Source organism: Pristiophorus japonicus, chromosome 16 (genome assembly GCF_044704955.1).
Source record: "Pristiophorus japonicus isolate sPriJap1 chromosome 16, sPriJap1.hap1, whole genome shotgun sequence".
Taxonomy (NCBI): Eukaryota; Metazoa; Chordata; class Chondrichthyes; family Pristiophoridae; genus Pristiophorus; species Pristiophorus japonicus.
Genome location: NC_091992.1, coordinates 12,657,765 through 12,679,744, shown reverse-complemented (window position 1 = coordinate 12,679,744; position 21,980 = coordinate 12,657,765). Strand labels below are relative to the sequence as shown.

The window sequence follows — 21,980 nt, the reverse complement described above, 5'->3', positions numbered from 1 at the left end:
CTGGCGTTTCGAAGAATGAGAGGGCATCTCATAGAAACATATAAGATTCTGACGGGACTGGACAGGTTAGATGCGGGAAGAATGTTCTCGATGTTGGGGAAGTCCAGAACCAGGGGACATAGTCTTAGGATAAGGGGTAGGCCATTTAGGACTGAGATGAGGAGAAACTTCTTCACTGAGTTATTAATCTGTGGAATTCCCTGCCGCAGAGAGTTGTTGATGCCAGTTCATTGGATATATTCAAGAAGGAGTTAGATATGGCCCTTACGGCTAAAGGGATCAAGGGGTATGGAGAGAAAGCAGGAAAGGAGTATTGAGGTGAATGATCAGCCATGATCTTATTGAATGATGGTGCAGGCTCGAAGGGCCGAATGGCCTACTCCTGCACCTATTTTCTATGTTTTTATTTGACATTGAAAATCAGTGGCATCAGTATGCTTTTCTTGTAGAGTGATGACAGGATTGATTTAGGCTACTAAAAGGCAGGTCTGGCTCGATGTAAAGTGGACAGATTGTGAGACAATGATAGAATAAGCCAACCATTTTACCTTTTGTTCATGTCGAGAGATACCTGGATTTTATTTAAAATGTGCAACATTGGATCACTGTTTAATTCTTGTCACTAAACTATTCATGTAATTGCATAAGCTTTTTTTCTCCCTGGGTGTGTCTCCCATTTGTCTTCCATTAATTTAAAGTCTCCAGAAGTTTGGAAACTTGAATCTAGGTTTTGTAATTGCCCCGTGAAAAGAAAGACTTGCATTTCTACAGCGCTTTTCACGACCACCGGACGACCCAGAGTGCTTTAAAGCCAATGAAGTCCTTTTTGAAATGTAGTCACTGTTGTAATATCGGAGACGCGACAGCCAATTTGCGCAGAGCAAGCTCCCACAAACAGCAATGTGGTAATGACCAGATAATCTGTTGTTTACATAGAAACATAGAAACATAGAAAATAGGTGCAGGAGCAGGCCATTCAGCCCTTCCAGCCTGCACCGCCATTCAATGAGTTCATGGCTGAACATGAAACTTCAGTACCCCCTTCCTGCTTTCTCGCCACACCCCTTGATCCCCCGTTTAGTGTGATGTTGGTTGAGGGATAAATATTGTCCAGGACACCGGGGATAGTTCCACCATATTATCCAGTGTATACTCCAGCGGAGTTAAGTTTTCTAATAACCTGTACGAAGAATGCAATTTGAATTGAGACTTGGTTAAATGTGTTACCTATATTGTAATCAGAATGTTGCAAGACTTGAGGACAATAGTCTGGGGTGACATTTCAGTGCAGTTATGAACTGCATTTTAGAAAGTGCTGTCTTTTGGATGAGATGTTAAACCAAGAACCCCATCTGCCTGCTCAGTTGGTTATAAAAGATCCCATGGTACAATTTGAAGAAGAGCAGGGAGTTACCCTGGCGCCTTGGCCAATGTTCCTTCCTCAACCAACACCACAAAAAAAAACAATTATCTGGTCATTTATTAATTTGCTGTTTGTGAAACCTTGTGCTCAAACTGGTTGCTGTGATTGCCTTCATTACAAAAATGACTGCGATCCACGTGCAACCGGGAGCATTTTCACTATTATCATATCTCCTTCAAAAAAAATAGAACTGAGTGCATAACTAGCCAAACCTATAACCAAGGTTGCTGGTTTTGCAATTTTCAGAATAAACGTTGACATAATCACATCATTTGAACTTGTGTCTACAACTTTGTATTAAAAACACAACTTTTAACTTATTCAATCACCAAATCAGAAGCTCTGATGTATTGTATGTTACACGGCATATCCTCCTACTCCTTGTTTAATCTATTGGTTTGCTAACTAGTTTTCTCTCATCACTGTGAATTCTGGGTTCGGAGATTACTGGTTAGTTTTGGAATCCCAACATCACCCATTTTCTACATCCAACTCGTATTTAGCTTTTGACTAATAAATCACCCGTGGCATTGGTCACAGGATGTATGGTAAAGTTGAAGGGAGGCAGTGCTCTTAAGAGGCCAGGTAGTGAACTAATGGGAAATGATGGCAGTCCATCCTTGGGGGCAGCTGGTGGAAGGCCTGAAACTGGGCAAAGAGGAGAGAATTTGGTGGAGGCAAATCTGAGACTGGTTAAAGGAGAGAGATGGCAGCAATTGGAGGGTTACGAAATAATGTAGTTTGAAGACCCTTGGCACATACAAAGTATTTTAATATGCCGAGTCAATCTTCTGTGGTGTTGCACAATGGAAATCAAAACCAAGTGTTTTTAGTGAAGTGAGGGTGGGGGTTAATTGGACTTGGGTGCTCAGCTGTAATTCAGTCCCCATTTTGAAGTTATATACTCCTAATCTTGTTTCTATATAATTGATTTTTATGTTCTGTATAAAAGCAAATCTTGCGTCTGCACATACTTTCTTTCCATGTTTTATATTATAAATTCCTATCTCCAAATTCGTAATGGAAGCTGCCTATGGAAACTAGTCACGCTGTAATTACACCCTCCTTCCTGTGAAGGCTCTGCACCTCTGGGTGAAGGGCATGATTACAGCATGGCAAGTTTCCATTATTGAATTGCTTCACAATAAATTTGACAAGTCTCAAATGTGAAACAGGGAGTAAAGTATGCATGTGTGATTATTATAGATTCAGATATTAACTAGATAGACTTCAGTCTCTCTCCCGGCTGTTCCATAGTTTTATCAGCAGTAATAAAGTACACAAACAGTTTGTAATATTCGGTGGTGGGTGGTTATGTACTCAAAATTTAGAGTGCACTTGTATATGTGTTAACAGTTTATTTAATATGTTTGAATCATTATTTGTTTTCTGGGTTTCAAGTATGTTTAAGTAAATGTGTGCAGTGTCGAAATCTTGACCTCCGAAAAGAATGACTCCGACACTTACAGCTCCGGCAGAAGTTTCTTTAATTTACTTGCTAGCAAGGGGCAGGTCACACTTAGTCAAGGGCTAAGTGAACACCTCCACAATGGTACAGTTTCACAAGATATTTATACAGTAAAACCAAAGTTATGGCCTCTCCCTCTGTATTGGCTCTGTCTCGTAGTCAGTGAATACAGATAAAGAGTTAATTACTACATCCTTGTCCTGACATGGTTTCCAGATATTTCCTTTTGTCAGGGTTATTAGTTGGCCAGCCGGCCATTACTCCATGAGAATGAGGTAATGAGCTATTACCTGTCTTGCATTGTTCAGTTTCCTAGTCAGTTTATCTGTTTGCATCAAATGGATGAGGTCTCTACAAGAGATAATGGCTGGTGGTTTGAGTCTAGAAGATAAGGGTGGGGTGACATGGAACTCTTGTCGTGTAGACAATAGGAGAGCACCATGGGGGGGGGGGGGGTACTTGTCTCAGCATGACTTGTCTCCTAGCTGTCTGATGGCCATCAGCCATCTCAAACCAGATTGCAAGCTGACTGCCTTTATGCAGAAAGTTCTGGAAGGGCCAGGACTCCATTTTGTTATATATATATATATATATATATTGCAAAGGGCACACAAATACCGTATGGTATCGGCTTAGATAAAAATACATTTCCACAGCAGCACCCACTGTACTTTTTATATGAAGTAAAACAGTACTGCAGTCTAACAGCCTTAGCAAAATGTGTCTTTAAAGGGACAGAAGAGTAAATGTTTTTGATTCCGTTTCTCTTTTCTGATCCGTGTAAACCTGGATGATTGTGTTAACAATGATTAAGAAAATAAACTGGCAGTATAATGTTGATTTTTGTTGATGAATTTAGAAGGGGCACTTTTGTATGGTGGAAGTACAGGCCATGATGATCTGGATCAGTTGTGCAGGGTAAAACAGGAGAAGCTAGCAGGACAGCATCGGAGAAATGGAATGGTTCATGAAGGCACAATAAAGATTTCCATGGTCAAGAGGATAAAGCAGGCTGGCAATATTTCAGAGATCGAAGTAAACCGTCGTGGTGACATGTGGGATTTGAGGGTTGCAGTTAAGCTTGGGGTCCGGCTGGACTCTGGGGATGATGAGTGCAGGGGTCATTAGATAATAGGATGTGGGAGGCCTGGCTGAATTTTCTTTTTCTGCCCCACATCACCCCACCGCCATTACAATGAGTCAATTTGTTATTGCAGCTGTATAGCTAACCCGGCTGGAGCTGTGGTCTTCTGGTTAATTACTACTACTTTCGTGTGACGGGATAAGTTTATAATGGGATGTCACATCTTGGCTCTCCCTTCGATGGCCTCCTGAGATGCCGAGTGGGGAAATGGGGTGCATCCTGCTCAGTGGGTAGGTTGACGTGATGTGTTCCACGGTCTGAGACTCATGGTCACAGTCACACTTACGGTCGTCCCTCACTTTCCACTTGCGGAGCAGGTGGCCGTATCGTCCGTGCCCTGTGCGGATTGGGTGGAGCGCAGCCCACTGTCTCCGAGGGCTGTTATTGGGTCAGTGATGGTTCTTTATATTGCATGAGTCCCATGATTCTGGTTAATTATGGTTTAGTCACTGCCACGAGCAAGTGAGCCACATGGGCAGCTGGATGAATCCTGACCTTTTTAATCGCAGTTAAATTTGTACAAAGGATGAAACAAAGGTGCATTCTGAATGTCATCAAATGTTGAAATTCCAGATATGCAGGAGAAAAGAATAGTCTTGGCCTTTTGTTTTGGTAAAATATTAACATTGTTTTATTAGTTTTGAAAACGTAATTAAAAAACCTGTATATGGAATGTTTCTGAACCAAGAACGTGCAAAGCTTTTAAATGCAGTTTACCAAATATATTGCGTCTCATCACAATACAATGAAGTGACATTTTTGTTCATCTTTTTCCTTCCTCAGCTTCCAGTTAAAGGTGGGCAGCAAAACACGCACTCCAAAGTCAGCACCGAACACAACAAGGAATGTCTCATCAATATTTCCAAGTACAAGTTTTCCTTAGTCATAAGTGGTCTCACCACCATCTTGAAAAATGTAAATAACATGGTAAGTTTCCTATTGCAACAGGACGGAATTTCAACAGGTGATGGGATTTGTAGAGTAAATAACTTTCTACCCCCGACCCCCCCAAAATCAGTTTTTGATAGATCTTATAAGAAATTCGATGGTGGGTAGGGTGTCATAGTGATTGGAGGTGGTTAGGTGCAAGTATGATTCCATACTTGGAGCTTTTGATCTTAGCTGTACCATTTTGACAACTGACTAATTGAAGTGAGAGACACATTTGAGAAATCTTCATCTTTGGGTAGCTGCAGCACTCTTTTCCCAGAGATGGGTTATCGAACAATGTTATCAGGACCTTGGGGAAACAGAACCATTCTTCCCTCTTGAGGAATCAAGACAAAGGATAGAGCACCGAGACTATGTTTTCCATTTTCTATCCTTCTCCCTCTCCCTCCAAGGAAAAAAACCTTAATGGGGTGCTGAAATATAACCGTTGCTCATCCCTGCATCTGGCAACTTCACATTCCATGCAAAGAAGGAATGCCAGGGCTCAAATTAGCAGCTTGTCATTTAGGAAAACCTAATAATGTTAGCTGAAGTTAGAGTGTAAACTTAGCCATTTATTCTGCATTTCAGCTTACTAGGTATTTTTATATTGTAACTTGGTGCAGTTTGGCTCCTGGGAAAACAATGCCAAAATTACTTCCTTGTGTTCTCCAGTTTTTACATTTGCAGTCTGTTGCTGGGCTTCTACAGGCTAATAGAATTGTTTAATCAGTTCCTGTTCCTGAGCCACCTTCCTTTATCTGTTCCGTTGAGGGTATTATGGTGCACAGGATATAAAGACTGTTAACTTGTTCACCAGTGAAACAATGCCTTAATGTTGGGTTGTTTTCATGTCGTGAACTTACTTACTTCAAGGCTATTAAAACTCGATAAACCTCATTGTGATCTTTCTCGTGCATCAGCCCATCAGATAATTACCTAAATCTACCAGTGTCAACTGTTGTGGAACCTTTTCAAAATTTGCCCATATTTGACTGAAATCATTAATTACATTTGAATTATTCAAGTCATTGATCTTGAAATGTCAATGTGGTTGTTGAGGAGCATTGGTCGATGATATGGGAAACCACTTTAATTCCATAAGATGATTTTTATAATGCTTGTGATGAGACTGTGTCAAGATTGGTAAGAGTGAAGAACATTGTAGTAATGATGAATCGCCATTACTAACTGTCACTGTTCCTGGTGAATGAGTAATACATTTTGATGAACATCTAACATTCCATATGAAGTATAAAAGTAAACACCAACAACTTAAATTTATATAGCATCTTTAACGAAATAAAAAGTCCCAAAGCACTTCACAGGAGCGTTATTAAACAAAATTTAACCCCACATAAGGAGATATTAAGGCAGATGACCAAAAGCTCGGTCAAAGAGGTAGGTATTAAGGAGCGTCTTAAAGGAGGAAAGAGAGGTAGAGGTTTACAGAAGGAATTCTAGAGCTTAGGGCCTTACAGCTGAAGGCATGGACACAAAAGTTGAGAAATTCAAAATCGGAGATGCTCAAGAGGCCAGAAATAGAGGAATGTAGATATCTGAGGGTTACATAAGAACATAAATAGGAGTAGGCCATTTGGCCCCTTGAGCCTCAGAGAAGAAATTCCTCCACATTTGCATTTTAAATAGGCGACCCCTTATTCTGAAACCATGCCCCCTAGTTCTAGATTCCCCCACGAGGGAAAACATCCTCTCTGCATCTACCCTCTTAAGCTTCCTCAGAATCTTGTCTATTTCAGTAAAATCATCTCTCATTCTTCTAATCGCCAATGAGTATAGGCTCAACCTTTTTTCATAAGACATCTTGCGGCTAAAGGGATCAAGGGGTACTGAGGTGAATGATCAGCCATGATATTGAATGGTGGTGCAGGCTCGAAGTGCCAAATGGCCTACTCCTGCACCTATTTTCTATGTTTCTATGTTTATCTCGGGAATCAACCTCGTGAACTTTCTCTGAACTGCCTCCAATGCAAGTATAACTCTGCTTAAATAAGGAGACAAAACCCGTGCGCAGTACTCCAGATGTGGTCTCACCAATGCCTCGTACAGTTGTAGCAAGACTTCCCTACTTTTATACTCCATCTCCCTTGCAATAAAGGCCAACATTTCATTTGCCTTCCTAATTTCTTGCTCTACCTGCATGCTAACATTTTGTGTTTCATTGTACGAAGACCCCCAGATCCCTCTGTACCACAGCATTTTGTAGTGTCTCTCCATTTAAATAATAATTTGCTTTTTTATTCTTCCGGCCAAAGGGGATAACCTCACACTTTCCCACATTATACTCCATCTGCCAAATTTTTGCCCACTCACTTACCCTACCTATATCTTTGCCCACTCACAACCTACAGATTCTTTGTGTCCTTCTCGCAACTTGCTTTCCCACCTATCTTTGTATCAGCAAATTTGGCTGCAGTACACACTCTCCTTTCATCCAAGTCTTTAATATGGATTGTAAATAGTTGAGGCCCCAGCACTGATCCCTGTGACACCTCACCAGCTACAGTTTGCCAACCTGAAATGACCCATTTATCCCAACTCTGTTTTCTGTTAGTTAGCCAATCCTCTATCCATGCTAATATATTACCCTCAACCCTGTGAGCTCGATACTTGTGGTGTAACCTTTTATGTGGCACCTTGTCAAATGCCTTTTGGAAATCCAAATACATTACATCTACTGGGTTCCCCGTTATTCACCCTGCTTGTTACATCCTCAAAGAACTGTAGTAAATTTGTCAAACATGATTTCCCTTTCATAAAACCATGTTGACTTTGCTTGATTGTATTATGATTTTCTAAATGTCCTGTTACTACTTTCTTAATGGATTCCAGCATATTCCCAATGACGAATGTTAGGCTAACTGGTCTATAGTTTCCTGCTTTCTGTCTCCCTCCATTCTTCAATAGGGGTGTTACATTTGCGTTTTTCCAATCAGCTGGGACCTCTCCAGAATCCAGGGAATTTTGGTAGATTACAACCAATGCATCCACTATCTCTGCAGCCACTTCTTTTAAGACCCTAGGATATAAGCTATCAGGTCCAGGGGATTTGTCCGCCTTTAGTCCCATCAGTTTGCCTAGTACTTTTTTTCTAATGATAGTAATTGTTTTAAGTTCCTCCCTCCCTATAGCCTCTTGATGATTATTATTGGAATGCTTTTAGTATCTTCTGCCGTGAAAACCGATACAAAATAATTGTTCAACGTTTCTGCCATTTCCCTGTTTCCCATTATTAATTCCCCAGTCTTATCCTCTAAGGGACCAACGTTTACTTTAGCTACTCTCTTCCTTTTTATATTAGCCAACTCTGTCTTCATACCTTTGAAATTGCCTTTATTTAAGTTTAGGACACTAGATTCAGACCCAAGTTTCTCACCTCAAACTGAATTTGAATTTCTAACATGCTATGATTACTCTTCCCTAGAGGATCCTTTACTATGAGATCATTAATTAATTCTATCTCATTACACATTACCAGATCTAAAATAGCCTGCTCCCAGGTTGGTTCTACAACGTATTGTTCTAAGAAACCATCCCAAATACACTCTATGAACTTGTCCTCGAGGCTACCTTTGCCAATTTGATTTGTCCAATGTATATGAAGATTAAATTTGCCCTTGATTATTGCAGTACCTTTCTTACAAGTGTAACTACTGTTAGGGGGCCGACAGACTACTCCCACAAGTGACTTCTTTCCCTTACTATTTCTTCTCTCCACCCACTGGGGCTGGAGGAGATTTGAGATAGGGAAGGATATGGAATCAGTTTGAGAACATGCTGCTCCTTAGTGGGACAAAAATTACTTTTTTTTTAGCTTTTCAGAATCCTAATGGACCTTTTCTTAATGTTTAGACATTCTCCAGAGGGTATTTCCTAACATTGTGCTTTGTTTACATAGCGAATATTTGGAGCAGAAGCTGAGAAGAACTTGTACCTTTCGCAGCTGATCATATTGGATACATTGGAGAAGTGTCTTGCAGGAGTAAGTAACAAAAAGTCTGGATATTTCCAATTTACAAATTGTGTTGATGCTGTGCTACAAAATCGATTAAAATTTAGAAAATACAGCCAGGGTTATGGTTATTAATGTTCATGCCAAAAGGAGCATTTCTTGACTTACTACCTGACTTTAAAACCAAATGTTAATTTTTCTCAACAGATCATTAGCAATGAGATATACAATCTTGATGGAAATATAGCAGCAACCAGCATGCTTGTGCACACTTTCCCTCTTGTTCACAGTCTTAGTCGGATGATCCTGGGGAGACTTGTATCTAACGGGAGAGAGTGTATAGGAGTCAGGCCAATGGAATCTATCCTGTGCACGTCTAATGAGCTAACTGAAGAACTGTATTGGCAGTACCATGAGAACAGGTTGACTGCCTGTTGTCTTGGTTAAATATGGGGATACCTTAATATGCAAGAAGAGGGTGAAAGTAACAGTATTGGCACAGCTTAATTTTGGTTTCCAGTTAGTTATTGAATTAATTCTTGTAGGATGTGTTCTGTATTAGCGTTTCCTGACAAATATTACCAAGCACATTTATTATCCTTCAAACCTCCCAAAGAGGGTCTCCTAATTCTTTGGGGGAAAAAAAACAGCTTGAATTTAGTCCTTTAGTCCTTTTGTATATTAAGGGAATCGAGGGATATGGGGATAGTGCAGGAAAGTGGAGTTGAGGTAGAAGATCAGCCATGATCTCATTGAATGGTGGAGCAGGCTTGTGTTATGTTAATGTTTTCTAAGCCTTTGTGCACCAAGAAGGAGCACAAGTGTTCTGCCTCAAAGACTCTCTCTTGTTCTGCACTTAGCTGGATGGTTGGACAAGATTTGAGCTGTCTACTTTTTATTTGATGTATCTCGGCAGAATTTCTCGTGTGTTGGCCCTATTGCTCCAGCTGAGAGCAGAGCTGGCTCTGAGGAATTGTGGGAATAGAATCCAGGATCTACAATTTGCGAGCATTACATGTGTTGCATTTGTATTATTTGCAATTGACTCGCTGTTCACACTGTGATTTTCTTTTGATTCAGAATTGAAAAATATCATTTTGGTTCCGTGTACCTTGCTAATTTGCTGGAAGATGAAGCATTTTAAAATCTGCTATGTGTGCTCAATGCTTCAGGAGTGAAAGTGGATGGCTAGATAGGAGGGTGGGCCACAGTTCATTACAGAAGCTGTTTAGGAAGGGATTTGGGTTGGATAATATGGATGCTATGAAAAATAGTCTACACTGGTGTGAACCAGCTGGAGGTATCCGCTGTACATTGAAGAAAAAATATTTTCAAGATTCATTTTAAGATGAAGCTAAATGTCAATATTGTGGATTAAAGGCCCTGAAATCCCGGTTTCTTCTTCCCGCGGGCGTTCGACTAAAAATAGGTGAAAAGATGCGCACTTACCTTTTTGTTTGAACACTCACCAGAGATCCTGGTCCTGAGGCGGCGGCCTTTTGCGCAGCGAAGCGCGTTCACGTTGGGATGTCCGTAGGCGTCACATGGGCCTGGACAACCAATCACGGTCAAGTATTTTCTCATTCATAGTAATAGAAGTTTCGTATGTCTGAAACTCCTATTACTATGAATGAGAAACACACCCAAACACTAAATTAAAAAATTAAAAAAAACATCTTGCATAAATACATTATAGAAATGAAAGATGATAGAAATGTTTTTGAAAACAATTATTTGCCGATTTAAAAAAAAAGTTTCATTATTGTTTAAAATAAAATTACCTGAGTGGGCAGGGTTTTTAACAAACATATTTTTAAATTTTATTTTAATGTTTTGGATATGTTTTAAAACTCTTATGCTAGTAAAAGTAGGCTGTGCACCTGCTTTTACCAGTCGCAAGAGTTTTAAGGACATTCGCAGGGCAAAAGATCATCAAATCGCCCAATTTCTGCCATGGGAATGTCCTTCTCCCCGAGATGTGTGCGATCTGTCAAGCCAGAAACTTGACAGATCGGAAAAGCCAGTTTTCAGCATGCGCATTGCGTGCCGAAGACCGGCTTTTGCGATGTCTTCCTGGGTCTGTACACACTCCGTACGACCCAGGGAGGCCGGGATTTCAGGTCCATTTATCTTTGCTGATGTTTGTAGTTTAAAAAAAAAATTAGAGCCTGACCTAAATCAAAGGCATAGCCAAGAGTGAGAGTTTGCCAAATGGGGAATTTTGGGAGGTGGATTGGCATCCCACTGATGTGCTGCCCTGCACTTGTGGCTGCAATACTCCATTCCATAAGCATGATAACTTAAACCTCCTCGATATCCTAGTAAAAGGAGAGCAACTGACCATTTTAAAATCTAGTTCACTGGCAATCGATTGTGTGTGAGAATCATATCTCAGATAGTCTCCAGAGCTGCAGAATATAAGCAAAACAAATAGTGACATTTTATTTGGCTGTATTGGATTCTGAAAGATTTTTCTTTCCAGCTCTGCACAGCAAGACCTCAGTCGAGGTGCTCTTTGCTTTCTACTCCCCATGTGCTGTATAAAAGAATATAATGTACATCAGTAATTTCACTTTGCAAAGGAGTTTTGCAGTAAAACCCCTAACTACAACAACAGGTTTAATGTAGAAAAACGTCCCAAGGCACCAAAAGCTTGGTCAACGAGGTGGCTTTTAAGGAGAGCTTCAACAACAACGTGCATTTATATAGCACCCGTTAACATAGCAACATGTTAAAGAGCAGGCATGTGAAGAGGCGGAGGGTTTTAAGTAGGCAATTCCAGAGTGTGGGATCTAGGCACAGCTGCCAGCGGTGGGGTGAAGGAGGAAGGGATGCCCGAGAGGAATGGAGAGTTTGCGGGTCAGGGTTTTGAGGCTGGAGGAAGTGACTAAGATCAGGAGGGGTGAGGCCATTAAGAGATTTAAACAGGAGGATGAGAATTTTAAATTGGAGCGCTAATGTAGGTCAGCAAGGGCACAGATGATGGCTGAGCTGGACATGGTGAACATGGATGCGGGCAGTAGAGTTTTCTTATGGAGCGTGGCAGATGGGAGGCCAGCCCCGAAAGCATTTGGAATAGTCGAGCCTGGAGTTGACAAAGGCATGGATGAGGGTTTTGGCATCAGATGTGCTGAGATGAGCTCGCAGAGGCCTGATGGAGAGATGTGGGAGAAACTAGAGAAAAACAAAGGTTTGTGGCTAGGGCAGGGGGCAGGATTGGTTTTGTGGGGAAAAGACTATTTAAAAAAAATTGTAGTAAGTACTAAATATCTCAGAAAATTAAAATGTTGGAAGGTTGAAAACCCTACACAGCTGACATCTGTTTTATTACACTCCTCTTGTTTTGCTTGGTCCATGAATTATATTGCAAGTTGACTCTCACTGATACAATTAGTGAGTGATCCAGCAGAATTTGTTACAGAAGCATGTTTGAAGAGCGATGAAGGAAATGCAGTGTTTTACTTTTTTTTTTAAACATGGTATTTTCTCTCCATTTCCTCACCTGGTTTTCCTTCTCAATCTCCCACTGTCCACCAAATTCAACACCAGATTGAACAACTGCCAAGGCAGAAAGTTGGCTCCGGTGCAACTGGATCGTGAGTGAGCATGACCTGGGGTGATTGTTCGGCAGGATTTTTTTCCTTTTTCAAACACACGTTAAAAATCATTTGGCTTCCTCTGTATCTGGAGGCACAATCAGCCGAGCCAAAATTGGACAGGTGAAGCTGCTGACCTCTGTCCTACCTCTTGCACCACTACACCAAACACACTGCAACTCTATCCTTTTTAAGATTTTTTCGGTAAAAAAAATTACTGTTAGTGGAATGTGAAGTTCCTTCGATCAAAGCTGTAACTGGCCGCTTGCAGTCCTGGCAAACTTGTCTGCTTTGAATGTGCTTTCCAACAACGCTCAGTGAATTTTTGATTGATTTAAGAATTGATGCAACTGAGGAAGGAACTTGCATCAAATATTTTACACACTACAGTTTGAAACCTGCCTTTGTGTAACAGTTGTAATTTTAATATTCCTTATTTTACAGCATGTCACACGCCTATTTTTTACAATGGGGGAAAGCAAGGGGGATATGAAATAGACACAAAAAAAACCCAGTACACCAATAAGCAGTAAACTCTTCAGATGGGTTAGTTGACAAAGGCATCATGTGACGGAGCCATACAGGGTTCCACGATTAGTTCCTCAATTATGGCTTTGGTTGATTTCAGGGTGGGTGTCAGTTGGGACACGACTATCTGCCTCAGTGCCACCAGGCGAGGAAAGGGGAAGTTACCCCCTGCTAAAATATGTGTACAAATGTGAACTTGAGTTGAGGAAAGGATTGGTATTGCACATCTTACCCCCACCATCCTCCCCCTTTCCCCAGTCAAGCTGTTAATGCTCACTGAGCTCACACACAGAGACTGACCAATTCAGTGATGCACTGGAGGGCACATGTGATGATGCCCAGCACAAATCAATTTTGGGAGAGGAAATGTGGATTAAATTCTCAACTGGAAAAAAAATAAAAGCAACCTTTACATTTGAAAGGACCGTGCATTTGAGGTTTCCACTTCTGTAAAGTATCTGAAAAGCCATGACCGTTTGATTCAGCATAGAATCTGTTGCATATTGAGAAGACTTGTGGTTTTTTGAAGCTCTAATATTTACATAAAACCAGTAAAGTGAAAGATTGAAGATCCAAACTTCATGTATTATCGAATTTAAAGATGGATTGCTCACCACTACTAGCTAAAGATGTCTTTTGCAGGTGTTTCCTTGTTCTGGTCTACGCTTGTCTTGTTGGAGTTTCTGTTGGGATTACATCAGGGCCCAAAGACAAAGGGGTCTCGATGTATTTAATTTTAATACAGTCTGTTGCTCCTTTTTGCCTCTGGGATGTAATGCAAAAGATTTTCTGAAAACAACAACATTGCCTGCTGTTGCTGACACAAAGCCAAGTGTCCTTCAGTTAAGCCTTTTCCTTGTGTATATTTAATTTTTTTTGCTTGACCCACTGAATATGTATGTATAGGCAAACTCTGCTTTGTCTGGCACTGATTGACTGGTATTGCATGATGTGCTGGACTGGAAACAATTACAAATAGTATGTACCTGACCATAGTTTTTTGGAACTGTAATTGATGCTTTCGTTGGTAGTGACTCACCCCTGACTCCCCAAAGCCTTTCCACCATCTACAAGGCACAAGTCAGGAGTGTGATCAAATACTGTCCACTTCTCTGGATGAGTGCAGCTCCAACAACACAAGAAACTTGACACCATCCAGGACCAAGCAGCCTGGTTGATTAGCATTCCATCCACCACCACCGGCGCAGCATGGCTGCAGCGTGTGCCATCTATATGTTGCACTGCAGCAACCCACCAAGACTTCTTTGATAGCACTTCCCAAACCAGTGACCTCTACCACCCAGAAGTACAAGGGCAGCAGGCACATGGGAACACCATCACCTGTAAGTTCCCCTCTAAGTCACGCACCATCCCGACTTGGAAATATATCGCGTTCCTTCATTGTCGCTGGGTCAAAATTCTGGAACTCACTCCCGAACAGCACTGTGGGAGTACCTTCATCACACGGATTGTAGCGGTTCAAGAAGGTGGCTCACTACCACCTTCTCGAGGGCAATTGGGGATGGGCAATAAATGCTGGTCTTGCCAGCGATGCCTTCATCCCGTGAATGAATAAAAAAGGTTACCACTAGCAGAAATTTGGCTAAATCCAGTATCAAATGCTTTGTGCTATATTTTGGGCAATTTTAACTCCTAGATACTGTATTTGGTTTGTTGCTTCAAGAATTTACTTACTTTATATGCTCTCTGTAAAAATGTTCTTGAAATCCTCTCTCCCTCTTTTCTATTTTGCAAGTTACTTTGTCGCCTTGCTTAGGCTGAGCTTGTACCACACCATATTTCTGAGTAGTCAACATTTTTCCTAGCTACACTGAAGTGTGCAAAAGTGACACAGATTAACTATCCCTCTGATTTTTCTAGTTCTAATTTACAAGTCTTTCCATGCCTCGCCCAGCTCTATCTGTGCAACCGTCTCCAGCCTTGCACATCGCAGTGCTGTCTGGATTCTCCTCTGGAGCTTTCTTCCTAAATCCTTCCACCTTGCTCCCCACCTTCAAAAGCATATTCAATATCTATTGTAAAAAAAAAACTATTTAGGACTGAGATGAGGAGAAATTTCTTCACTCAAAGGGTTGTGAATATTTGGAATTCTCTTCCCCAGAGGGCTATGGATGCTCAGTCGTTGATTATATTCAAAATTGAGAGTGCTAGGTTTTTGGGCACTAAGGGAACCAAGGGATATGGGGATAATGCGGGATGGTGGAGTTGAGGTAGAAGATCAACCATGATCTTATTGAACGGTGGAGCAGACTCGAAGAGCTGACTGGTCTACTCCTCCTCCAATTTCTTGTGTACCGCTACAGTCATGCTTTGGGTCACCTCCCCCAATTCTTCTGCTGATCGGCATTTGTTTAGACTTTGGGCCATTTACTTAAAAGCAATGATATTAAACTTCAGTTAGTCCGCGCCCCCCCAGAGCCGAAAACAGTACCGAGTTTGTTGTTTTGAGTGTATTCATGGCATATACATTTGTTGCATTGCTGTGCCTGTAACTTTTAACCCACTGTTGGTTTTGGTAGCAGCCCAAGGATACAATGCGGCTTGATGAGACGATGCTCGTGAAACAGCTACTGCCGGAAATCTGCCAATTCATCCACATGTCCCGCGAAGGAAACCAGTTGGTTGCACAGCTCCGCAACTCTGCATCTGGGGTTCTCTTCTCCCTGAGCTGCAATAACTTCAATGCTGTCTTCAGCCGAGTCTCCACCAGGTCAGTGTGATCTCCTTGGGTTCAGGTCCTAGTGACGAAAGTAGAAGAAATGCTCTTAAATGATCAGTTAGATGCAGTTAATTCTTGATGAACAAATAGTCTGTGTGACAGCTAAAGTTTATTCACGTATCATTAATTACTTTTATATTGAATGAAATCAGTTCAGAATCATTACTGGGCTGTGATTGTTGCCAGTTTCAACCTGGGATACTTGTCAGATAATTGACTTCAAAAATGTGTCTGCATATATTTGTTCCTGTTGGTGGTGTGATTAAATGTTAAGTATAAACTTGATTTGAAGCTATTTTGCTATGCAGTTAAAAGTTTCTTTTTATAAAGCCCTTGATTTACTTAGTTTAAAAAAAATTCATTCATGGGATGTGGACATCACCGACAAGGCCAGTTTATTGCCCATCCCTAATTGCCCTCGAGAAGGTGGTGGTGAGCCACTGCCTTGAATACAACTGAGTGGCTTGCTTTGGCCATTTCAGAGGGCAGTTTAAGAGTCAACCACATTGCTGTTGGGTCTGGAGTCACATATAGGCCAGACCGGCAGATTTCCTCCCTGAAGGTCATTAGCGAACCAGATGGGTTTTTACAACAATCCCATCGTTTCACCATTTCTGATGCTAGGTTTTTATTCCAGATTTATTTTAATTGAATTTAAATTCTCCAGCCACCGTAGTGGGATTTGAACTCACATCTCTGGATCATTGGTCCAGGCCTCTGGATGAATAATCCAGTAACATAACCACTATGCTACCATACCTGGTAAGGTAAAACCTTGTGAGCTGAGCCATGGAGCAGAAAAATTTCCCAGATCTTTGTTGATTAGTTGATCGTTGATGGAGAGTGGTAGGGTTGCTATAATTTGCCTTGGGGTCCCTGGATTTGCAAGTGGCAATATATGTTGGGGTTCTGAGTATTGATTACTCTCCAATGACTGCTGGGTTGTGTATGTGCTTAATAATTTTTAAAAAAGACAGAATTTAACAGCAAAGTGAAAAGGTGTGCATCGGTATTTATGATCCGTGAAGTCTTTGTTTTGTACCGTGCTTCATTTTGTACTAGACATGGTAGCCTAGTGTCAGCCGGGGCTCAGTAGTAGCACTCTTGCCTCTGAGTCAGAAGGTGATAGATTTAGGTCCCACTCGAGACATGAGCACAAAAACCTCAGCTGACCCTACAGTGCAGTACTGAGGAAGCGCTACACTGTCAGCAGTGCCGTCTTTCACATGAGACGTTAAATCCCCGACACACTCAAAGGTGGACATTAAAAGATCCCGTGACACTTTTTCAAAGAAGAGCAGGGAAATTTTCCTTGGTGTCCTGGCCAATATTTATCCCTCAACCAACCTCACTGAAACAGATTATCCAGTCTTGATCATATTTGTGGGAGCTTGTGAGTAAATTGGTTTCCGTCCTTCCAACATTAAAACAGTGACTACACTTCAAAGTACTTAATTGCCTGTGAAGGGCTTTAGGACGTCCTGAGGTGCTGTATAATCGCAAATCTTTCCACAGCAGTGGACTGACAATCTGGTGGTTCAATGTTCAAATCCCACTATGGCAAGCTGCGGTTGATTTTAATAAATCTGACTAGCACCAGAAAATAACTGATCAGCTGTAGGATTGTTCATTAATGTCCTTCTGGGAAGGGAACCAGTCATCCATTACCTGGTCTGGCCTAAAAGTGACTCCAGTCCCATGCTATGTGGCTGACTTTTAATGTCCAGTGTTGTCCACATCCTAAGAGCAAATAGGAAAAAATAATCACTTGTGTTAAAATTCCTGTCACATAAATAACCTCATTATTGCCTCAACATAGTGCAACTATTGTTGTGAAGTTTATGGTTGTGTTTTGACTACAATGATCATCTTAATCTTGACTTGTTCATGTTTAGCACAAACAAGTTACTTGGACAGAGGTCAGACAGGAAATGTGGCTTGGTGTAGTTTGTTCTACAAACAAAACATCCAATCGCGACAAAAATAATTATTTATCAAATTGCAGCCAGCAGGAGTTGGAATTTGATACAAAAATAATTTTTTGACCATAGAAATATTGGGTATCATGGCACTTCGCTATGCCAGGTCTGTAATATTCAAACAGTCCAATATTGAAGTTTGCATTGGCCTGGATTTTGCGATGGGTAATGATGGCGAACTGTCAGCGTTTGCCTTCATTACCCCTCTGAAACTATAAGCGTAACTTCAGGCTTTAGTGCATGTGCATCTAAACACAGAAATCCTGAAGTTGCGGTCAGTCCTTCACTGCTCCGACCCCCCCCACCCCCCCCATAGCTGGCAATCAGGGAATCTGATGAAAACTTGAGCTTTTCCGCACTAATGTTGCTGTTAAACACCCCGTTAATTGTTAAGCCTTGTTGGAATAGATGTAACCGGGATTATATTGACCGCTAAACAACTGTTCTGGCCCTGGAAAAAAAATTATTTGTGGAATATCAAATTTCTCCATTATGCTAAAAATGACTAGATTTCTTTGTTCATCATCATATTCCAGCTTCTACCTTAACACCATGTGTATGTCCCAATCTTTATTTCGCGCTCTCTAACATTTTTAAAGTGAACTCAATCAGTGCTTTTGATTTCCTGGTTTGCTGTCTATAAATTCTTCAATGTGATTGGCTGTTGAGACAGCTTGATGACATTGCTGCACGACACTAGGAATCCCCTTTACGTTGCGCCACAATCAATTCGAGAAACGTAAAGATTTTGCCACAGAAATCACAAGATCTCTGTGGCCAGCTTTCTTCGGCATCACATCATACGAACATAAGAAATAGGAGCAGGAGTAGGCCATTTGGCCCCTCGAGCCTGCTCGACCATTTAATAAGATCATGGCTGATCTGATCATGGACTCGGCTCTACTTCCCTCCTCACTCTCCATAAATAACCCGTTATTCCCTTATCGCTCAAAAATCTGTCTATCTCTGCCTTAAATATATTCAATGACCCAGCCTCCACAGCTCTCTGGGGCAGAAAATTCCACAGATTTACAACCCTCAGAGAAGAAATTCCTCCTCATCTCAGTTTTAAATGGGCGGCGCCTTATTCTGAGATTGTCCCCTAGTTTTAGTTTCCCCTATGAGTGGAAATATCTTCTCTGCATCCACCTTGTCGAGCCCCCTCATTATCTTATATGTTTCGATAAGATCACCTCTCATTCTTCTGAATCGCCGCTGTCAGCAAATTGCGGGCCATTGTGTATATTTGGATTTCCCTCTCTGCCCAAGAATTCTGCCTGTTACTGCTCAAGCGAAAAGTTAATCACTTCACACATACAATCATTGAGTTTGTGAGTAGAGAAAGACTTTAAGTATATGGGGTTTGGCGGGGGGCAGAGGCAGCTGAGATGTGTTTTTTTTAACCAGTATGTTGGTAGGCTCATCAGTGATGTCGTCCCTGGACCTCCAATGTTACAGGGTTTATATACTTGGAGGCTCCATCTTCCTTTTACTGCTGCCCCTTCATCACCCCATATTTTTTCTCCATTGGTTCTAAAAACCACCTGGGACTATTTGCCCCTGGGAATTTTTTATCTCTCCTTAGAGTTGACCCAGACCTTGAATCAGTCTAACTCTAATCACTTGGCCTCATCGGCCTCCTCACTTTGCAGGATTCAGCCAGCCTCTAACCACGGACTTAGCTTTATTTTTTACTACAACTATTTATGATCGCATCTTTTAAAAAAATTATTGGTACAAATCTTTTCTTTAACACCTCCTATAAAGCATTCTCCACTAAAAATAATCCATCAGTTATTGCAGTATAATTTTTCGCTTGCTCCTTGTGGAGACATACTGTTGAAATAAAATTGTCATTTTTATTGAGAAAACAATTTCAAGTTGTTTCTTGACTTAATTTAAACTTTTTTCAATTGAAAACTCTACAGAAATGCTCAAGAATACTTGAGGAAGCAGCGTGCTATCATAAATAGCTTGCTCATGATGAGGATGACTGTAACCTGCTTGTGACTTTTGTTCATAAGTTACCTTGTCGGCGTCACTCATGGAGATAGTTATTTTTCACTTCACTGGGCATGGCTCATCCTCCATTTTATTTATTGAATACTGCCGCTTCGAGGACTTAAAAGTATGATTTGCCACTTTCCCCCTTTAACCCATTTAGTGATGCCCTTGGTATGGCATTCTACATGTGTTGTTGAGTTTCAGTAGGATGGGCAGGTAATAAGTTAATTATAATTAGAGTTGGATGTGAAAATACTGGTTGTAAAATGAGAAATGAATTTGTACTGTTTGTTGTACACTGACAGTGATTCAGCAAGTCTCTGCCATGTGCTTATTGTCTACACTGCTACAGTGCACCTTGGGAGAGCAATTTTGAACTTTTGTTCAGATTTTTTAAATCTCAGTACTCCTGTGAAGCGCCTTGGGACGTTTCACTACATTAAAGGCACTATATAAATACAAGTTGTTGTTTTCACTGAATCTTATGTGATGTTTCACCTCCACTGCAGTAAAATGTCAGCTTAAAAATAACTCCTCCCCCCCGCCTTCCTCCCCCGGCAGCGTTGGTTCTGCATATAGTGTGTTCTCTTTTTCTATCACCTCTCATGAAGACTTGAGGGTCTAACACTGATAGCGACAAGAAAAAGTTATGATCACTACCCGAGTCCATTGCTGTGATTGTCCTTTCAGACATCAGTGTAATCCTGACCATCCCTTTAGAAGAACACAAGCATCATAAACACTTGATGCAAATTATACAGCAGGAGGTCACTCCTATCATTATTCCAGGCTATCTCGAACGCTACTTGGGTAATGGAGCAAATGAGATGGCAGCCTGGGTATCGTCCTTTAAGGTCCTTTCACTATCTTAGACGGACATTACATAGGCATTTCAGCTCGGTGGGGTTTCTTGGCTTATCTACATAAATACAGATATAAGCTAGTCAGAGTCCCTGCTGTATTTATCCTTGGCTTAGAGTTCCTCGGATACGGGACTGTTGATCGAGATAGATCAAAGGTACTATCGTGGAGGGGTGGGGGGGGGGGGGGGGGGGCTTATACTTGCATTCTGTGTTAATAAAATTCTGGTGTCTAATAAAAACAGAAAATGCAGGAAAACTCAGCGGGTCAGGCAGCATCTGTGGAGAGAGAAACAGAGCAAACCCTTCATCAGAACTGGCAAATGTTCAAAATGAACCCCCCCCGACTTGCTAATGCTGACCTATTGTCCTTCTTGTGAAATTAAGCTTATTTTAATGCCTATATGTTTGCATTTCTTTTGGTGCTTGTCTTGAATGGAACCGACAAATAAAATCAGGATTGGTTTTCAGAGGATCAATAATTTGGTTTGCTGTCGATCAAGAGTTACTGATGCATCCCAAGCTTCACAGAAGATAATTTATTTTGCAGATTAACATTTAATAACTTCAGACAATCTCTCTCTCTCTCTGTCTCGCTCTCCCCCTCTCCGCCTCGCCCTCTCCCCCTCTCCGCCTCCCTCTCCCCCTCTCCGCCTCGCCCTCTCCCCCTCTCTGCCTCGCCCTCTCCCCCTCTCTGCCTCGCCCTCTGCCTCGCCCTCTCCCCCTCTCTGCCTCGCCCTCTCCCCCTCTCTGCCTCGCCCTCTCCCCCTCTCTGCCTCGCCCTCTCCCCCTCTCTGCCTCGCCCTCTCCCCCTCTCTGCCTCGCCCTCTCCCCCTCTCTGCCTCGCCCTCTCCCCCTCTCTGCCTCGCCCTCTCCCCCTCTCTGCCTCGCCCTCTCCCCCTCTCTGCCTCGCCCTCTCCCCCTCTCTGCCTCGCCCTCTCCCCCTCTCTGCCTCGCCCTCTCCCCCTCTCTGCCTCGCCCTCTCCCCCTCTCTGCCTCGCCCTCTCCCCCTCTCTGCCTCGCCCTCTCCCCCTCTCTGCCTCGCCCTCTCCCCCTCTCTGCCTCGCCCTCTCCCCCTCTCTGCCTCGCCCTCTCCCCCTCTCTGCCTCGCCCTCTCCCCCTCTCTGCCTCGCCCTCTCCCCCTCTCTGCCTCGCCCTCTCCCCCTCTCTGCCTCGCCCTCTCCCCCTCTCTGCCTCGCCCTCTCCCCCTCTCTGCCTCGCCCTCTCCCCCTCTCTGCCTCGCCCTCTCCCCCTCTCCGCCTCGCCCTCTCCCCCTCTCCGCCTCGCCCTCTCCCCCTCTCCGCCTCGCCCTCTCCCCCTCTCCGCCTCGCCCTC

General features: G+C 42.3%; 1 protein-coding gene across 7 annotated transcripts in view; it reads left to right on the top strand.

Moving 5' to 3' along the window:
- nf1a (neurofibromin 1a) overlaps positions 1–21,980 on the top strand; it is a 321,789-nt gene that overhangs the window by 51,831 nt on the left and 247,978 nt on the right. For 6 of the 7 annotated variants that reach the window (XM_070856995.1, XM_070856993.1, XM_070856994.1 and 3 more), the window contains exons 2-4: positions 4,819–4,962; positions 8,885–8,968; positions 15,603–15,793. In XM_070856995.1, the coding sequence (XP_070713096.1) occupies positions 4,819–4,962; positions 8,885–8,968; positions 15,603–15,793 (419 nt within the window). The remainder of the gene's footprint in view (positions 1–4,818; positions 4,963–8,884; positions 8,969–15,602; positions 15,794–21,980) is intronic. The other variant, XM_070856992.1, reaches the window with a different exon arrangement.